This window comes from Marmota marmota, unplaced genomic scaffold (genome assembly GCF_001458135.2).
Source record: "Marmota marmota marmota unplaced genomic scaffold, marMar, whole genome shotgun sequence".
In the NCBI taxonomy this organism is placed as follows: domain Eukaryota; kingdom Metazoa; phylum Chordata; class Mammalia; order Rodentia; family Sciuridae; genus Marmota; species Marmota marmota.
In genome coordinates, this window is record NW_026000048.1 from 16,345,797 (window position 1) to 16,352,180 (window position 6,384).

Below are 6,384 nucleotides of genomic sequence, written 5' to 3' on the forward strand. Positions count from 1 at the left end.
TTAAATCTTACTTGTCAAAACTGCAACAGTTAAGAATGCAAACCACGATCAACTTTTTATTAAAAGGCAAATAAATTTTGGCTGAAATATCCTTTTAAATTTAGGCAATTTTCAAATTGAGTAGGGACAAATATCCACTTCCAAATAAAATAAATGGATTAAGTCACAAGTATGGTGAAATAGTGCTAAGGAAGCCATAAATGCATCTGATATTTTAATAATTTCAAAAATAAGTCCATCATAAAGAGGTTGAGATAGATGTCAAGTCTTTGAGTTCTGTGATTTCAAAACTTGGTTTTGTGTAAGTCAAATGACAAGTCCACCAGCATTTACAGTTTTTAGGCTTTGAAAAATATCTTTTCATTCTTTATACATATGATCATCTAAAGTAAAAACAGTACTTGAAACTTGCATCAACTAACTTTTCTTTGTCAAGATAACATGAAAAACATAGAAGCCTAGAAAAATGAGTTAAATTCACCAAAATTGGCAAACATTGGTAACTTTTACTTCAAAGATTTTATAGTAAATAAACAGATACATTTTTCAGTGGGTTCTCAAGCAATATACAACAAAGCATGTACTTCTTACCAACATCACTATAAGACAGTAATGTATTCTCTTTAACTTTTACCTGTTGGTAGTCCACTACAGGGTTTCTAAAACTTCTGCACATTGTGCTTTTCATATCAAATTTTTATTAAAGATCTTAGCTATTTTCTAAATGAATATCCTTTTTTATTGGACTTTTCCCAATTACAAATGAAATTTCATTTTACATCTATAATTAGAAACAACACTTACTATGGGACTGTACAAATTTAGGTCAAAATAAAAATATATGTATTTTGTAGCTTCATAAAACATCATTTACTGAATCTTTAAAGAAAGTAGAAGTAACAGCAATATATGTAAAAGTAATGATTTAATGACTATAAGCAAGACAAAGCAATAGAATTGTGCTTCTTTTGCAGACTGAGGACAATGAAATGTTTAGCTACAATTTCCATACAAACATGAAACAATATTCATATAGAATAAACACCCTTACAAATAACTGATGGGTGATGAACAAACACCAAGTTCGACCAAAGCAAAACATAACTGAAAAGTGTTGGGGTTGTTTATGTTTTAAATTTAACATGCTTGCTCTATTTAAAAAATATCTGTAGAAGTTCATAATAAATTGCTTGTATTTCCAGACATTACATAGAAGGCATATTCCATTGTTAACTGTTGATAAAGCAATACTTAAGTTTGAAATTATTCTTATATCACATATTAAAATAACTTTAGATAAAATGCCTTCTTCCAGCAATTAGCTGGTTTATTTAAAAATTTGTTTTAGAATTAGTGACAAATATGCATTTTAAAAACACATTAATTCCACTATAACCAATGGAAAGTTAAAACACTATTTCCATATTCTTTAAAGTTTTTCTTTACTGCAACAATAATTTTCAAAGCAAACATGTATTATTGGAGAAAAGTCAGTATCATGATGACTTGCCAATTGCTTCCAATGAACAGAATTTAGAATTAGATATCCATGTTGAAAATAATCTATGCTGATAAAAGCAAGGCTCAACATAGGGCATGGGAATCTGCAAAGGTCGAACCAGCTGGGAGAATTTTAACAACCATTTCTGAATGCATGAAACACAATATTTTCTTTATAGTATTTATAAATATATCATACAATACTGTTTCCTGTTATGTCATATACCAATATGGCATTGTACAACAAGCATAATGCCATCTGATTCTTACAAAAGCGAATCATTTAAACAAGTCAGTAAAATAAAGGGTAGTACCCGCTTTTAGGCATACAGATTGTAAAACTGAAGTTTACTTTCCTTTGATCGGTTTTGAGTAGCAAGAGAGAAGTAAAAATCAAACAGGAATCAAAATGGCTAAATATGCAAGAAATTGTTATTCACAGTGACATGGCTACATAGAATACATTATTCTATGCTTATTCTTTCTGTTTGTTGAATTTCAAGATAAAAAGCACTTGTTTTCTACAGGTTCACAAAACAGCGTAATAACAAGAACAATCAAGGAGAATGTAATGTAGGTGTTAGTTGAGATTAACAAACTATGGCCCAATGCTTCTATCCACTGCAGAGTATTTCCAAGCCTAAACAATGGTTACAGAAACCATTTCACATCTTTCCTAACACACAGGAAAACAAAACAAAACAAAAAACAAAAACCTTGCCTGCCTTCTCAGAATCCAATTCTTTATAGGAACAATCTTTTCAATTAACGTCCATATGAATATCACATCTAGTCCATCTTTTATAGTCAAATTTAATGTCACTACAAAAGAAAGCAAATTGGACGATAGTCACATGTATTAGCATCTATAAAGCTGTAATGGCATGAAGATATCTATATAAATCAGGGGTTTAAAATTTTTTCCTTAATAGTCTCAGGAATCAACCAGATGAAGTTGCTGACGACCCATTTACAGATGATTTTCGAGGTCTATTGGCAAAGGAAGATTGGTGGTTACCGCTGGGGCTGTTGCTGGTTCCATTCATAGTACTGGAAATGTGAGGAAACTGTGGATGAGGAGACTGCACTGGAGTACTGGGGCTAGGCAAACAAGAAGAGGTGGAGGGAATACCTCCTGCTGGGCTGTTGGCCTTGTCACTCCCAGAGTCACTTTCCAGTTCTCCAGCATTTGTCAGTCCATCCCTCTGGTGACTGATCTTCATTCTTTTACAAGTAGGTCGAACTCTATATTTCAAAGGAAGTGGACCATTCTACAAAGTTAAAAGGAAAAAAAAATCACTCTTAACTCTTTATATGCACTGGATCACCTTAATCTAAGAGTAGATATACTACTTACCCTTCTCCAGGTATAAATGTAGGCAATATCCATTAGTGTATAGTAATCTTTCAAAGGTTCCTCTTCATACATAACATCAATCTATTGAGAGGTATTTCAATTATTAAGTAACAAAAGAGCAAAGATAAATCTACAAGCTTTTCTCATCTAAATATAATTCGAGAGTGCTTTAATTTTTTTTTCTCCAGACACTTGGTCAAAGAATTCTTCACATTTCAAATGGAAAACATTTACAGAAATTATTAAGGGATTTGTTTTCATGGAATAAAAAATATCCAAAATATTTAAGAGATACATTAAACTTTAACACTAAATTTAAATTTTTTAATATTGATTTTTGGATTTCTGGATCCGGAAAGAAAAAAATTAAATTAAAAAAATCTACATAAAATGCATGAAAGCTATAAAGAAGGTACCTGGAAAGTATTAGGTATGTCCATTTTACTTCTGAGAAACTTTCTTAAGTGCATCACTGTCATTGCTGCTGGGCATCGTAAATATCTTTTATCATTCACCTAAGAGTACATTTACAAAAGTAATTGTTTTCAATTCCTAACTTTCAAAGAAGAAAGTTTCAATTCAATTGCCTGAATATGATATAAGGTACTAATACCAAATCAGATGCAACTAAACTCAATTATACTTTGAATTTACTATTATAATGAATACTAAATGAATTAATTTCTAGTACACTTTAAATATATTAAGATATTAAACATGAACTATGTAAAATAATTTGTAAGAAGAGCAACCATATATAAAGTATATTCTAATTATTAAATATCCTATGTAAATCCCTCAAACATTGAACATGACCATTTTCTTTTAATTATCAGCAGCACTTGACCACCCAGAATATTCTAAAGAGCAACAAAATCCTCCATAAAATCTAGAATCCATAAATCTTCACCATTTTTATAATACAGAACATACCTCCTCCTTAGACTTCTCTTTGTCTTTGTTTACTTTCCGATCCAATCTAAGAAACAAAAACTCATTAGTGAAACAATGTATCTAATAGACATATTAGCATAAAATAGATTTCCTAGAGAATTTACCTATTCTGGTCAAAGAATTCAATAGATAAGCTTATAATCTCATCATCAGTTATAATTCTCTTATCTTCATCTGCAACTTCTCCTCTATCTTCATTAGAGCCATTGGCAGCTATAAAGACATTACAAAATTTAATATTTTAACAATTAGACATTTAAAATATTTTAGACATAGGAAAATGGAAGGGGCACTCTGAAGTAAACTCAATTTTAATAAAATTTAATTACTGTATAAGTCTCCCCCCAAATAAAATAATTTTTGCCCCCCACCCCCCTCACAAAGTTTACCATCAGCTGAAGGATGAGCTGCATAAAAATCCCTTCTTCTCTTCATTTCATCTATGGGGTGGGGGGACGAGATTTAAGCATTTGGTATAGCAGATAAAACCAATGAATAATCTTTTTAAATTCATGCAAGCAAGTTACTCACTTTTGAAAAGCCCTGGAACTAATTTGTATACGATATCTTGAAGTGTTTTATCGGACCTGAAAAAGAATAAGTGAACCATCGACTAATATGGCAAAACTAAAAACGTTCCTAAGTTTTTATAGATTCTTTATTTTTTTGTGTGCTATAGCATTTTACTTGATTGTGATGCTTTCTATAACTATACTAAAATAAAAACTATGACAGTAAAGTTCTCTACATAGTAGTACTCTTTTAAATCAACAGAAACATACTTTGTGCCTTTCAAGTTACTAAATTTTCTAGTATGAATAGAGAATAGAGAGAATACAGGACTTTAAAAATCTTATTCTCATCTGTCATGAAGTCAAGAAAAGAATACAAAAAGGAGAACTATTTCAGTTTTTAAAGGACAATAAAAAACTTAAAATCACTAGAATACCGAACATTGTCTAAGCTTGATCACCATTAAAAGAAATTTCTAAGAAATTATCTTTAGAAATTATTAAAAGACTACTCTCCACAAAGCACCAATCACCTTCTCTCTGTAAATTATGCAACTCCAATAACAATTACAAACAAAGACTTTAATCATTTTCCTACCTTATATTCAGCAGTGGTCTGGTTTTGTGAACTTGGACATCACAGATAGGACAATACTTGCTGGTCTCCAGGTAACGTACAATACACGTTTTACAGACTAGAAGTAGGAACATGTAAAGTTTTTGTACATTTAGAAATCAGAAGCTAGGGCTGAGGCTATAGCTCAGCGGTAGAGCGCTTGCCTAATACATTTGAGGCCCTGGGTTCGGTCCTCAGCACCACATAAAAATAAACAAGTAGAATAAAGGTATTGTGGGAAAAAAAACTTAAATGGAAATTAAATGGGTTTTTTAAAAAAGAAATCAGAAGCTAATTAATATAGTGTCAGAAACTGAGAATTAAAAGCAAGACGGTAAATACCAAAAGGTATTTCCAAGGAATCAAACTAATTAATATTCTGACTACACTTACACATTGCATACTGGTAATAAAGTAGGTAGTAATAAAAAGTCAATAAATTGAAGAGAAGAAAATGACTCCCACCAGTCTTTACCAATATTCCCAAGGATTATGGTAATTGTTAATATTCTTATAAACTTCAGGATGAACTATGGAAATATAGGTGAAACAAAAGAAGGGAGCTAAAGCTTTTTACTTACAGGAATGTAGACATTCTATTATGGTTGTGGCATCAATGAAGTACCCTCCACAAAGCACACACATTAGGTGGGGATTTAGCTCAGTGATCTTGATTCTGGTTGTTCGATGCATTTCTGCTTGACGAAAGATCCTGTAAGGCAGAGATATTGGCCATAATTCAAAGAAAATGAATTAAGATTATCTCTAACTCCTAGTAATTGTACACTCTGAAACGCTGAGGCATTCATAAAACTCGTTTAACACTGTACAGCTGGACAGTCCCAACGTTTTCTACAGAAGGAATTTACTAATCAGATCTGAGTGAATTCTACAGAAATGGTGAAAAAGATCCAACTAAAGTTACATCTGGTCTCTCAGGTCATTCCTGGAGAGATGAAAAGGTCTGGGGTGGGGGCTGGGAGCCTAGCCTCTTTCTTCCATTTGTCCTCCAGCCTAGCAGCCCCAAGGCTGCTACTGACACCACAGTCCCCGTAGATATTTACTAATCACTAGGGCTTGTTCCAGGTCTCCGAATTTATTGTAAAACTTCCTCACAGATCTTCAGTCGAAAATCCTGGGGTTCTGGTAGTTTTAGACGGTTCAAGCAACCAGAACCTGGCAGGTTTTTACGCTTACAAAAGGAAAACAAATTCTGTTCTATCTGCATCCCTGGAATTTCCGGAGCTGGGTGCCGGCCGGAGGAGAAGCACCTCTAGTCAGCCTCGGGCTGGGGCCTGAGCGCGGAGGACGGCCGGGGGCCGGGATGCGAGGGGCGGATCCGGCGGCGCCCGGGGCTCCGTCTCGCTCCGGATTCGGAACTCGCCTCAGTCGGGGTTTCCATAGCAACTTACACTTACACTTGGCATCCGGCCACCGCTGCAACT

General features: G+C 33.4%; 1 protein-coding gene across 4 annotated transcripts in view; it reads right to left on the bottom strand.

Annotated features, from left to right (window-relative positions):
- Positions 1-486: 486 nt before the first annotated feature.
- The window catches only part of Bmi1 (BMI1 proto-oncogene, polycomb ring finger), a 10,398-nt gene continuing 4,500 nt past the window's right edge, over positions 487-6,384 (bottom strand). For 2 of the 4 annotated variants that reach the window (XM_048812715.1, XM_015495255.2), the window contains exons 2-10: positions 5,521-5,651; positions 4,922-5,018; positions 4,343-4,398; positions 4,201-4,251; positions 3,916-4,024; positions 3,791-3,836; positions 3,274-3,372; positions 2,858-2,938; positions 487-2,771 (exon numbers count right to left, since the gene is read on the bottom strand). In XM_048812715.1, the coding sequence (XP_048668672.1) occupies positions 2,442-2,771; positions 2,858-2,938; positions 3,274-3,372; positions 3,791-3,836; positions 3,916-4,024; positions 4,201-4,251; positions 4,343-4,398; positions 4,922-5,018; positions 5,521-5,632 (981 nt within the window). In that variant the 5' untranslated portion in view covers positions 5,633-5,651 and the 3' untranslated portion in view covers positions 487-2,441. Of the gene's footprint in view, positions 2,772-2,857; positions 2,939-3,273; positions 3,373-3,790; positions 3,837-3,915; positions 4,025-4,200; positions 4,252-4,342; positions 4,399-4,921; positions 5,019-5,520; positions 5,652-6,351; positions 6,377-6,384 lie in introns of those variants that run through there. The other 2 variants (XM_048812717.1, XM_048812716.1) reach the window with 2 other exon arrangements.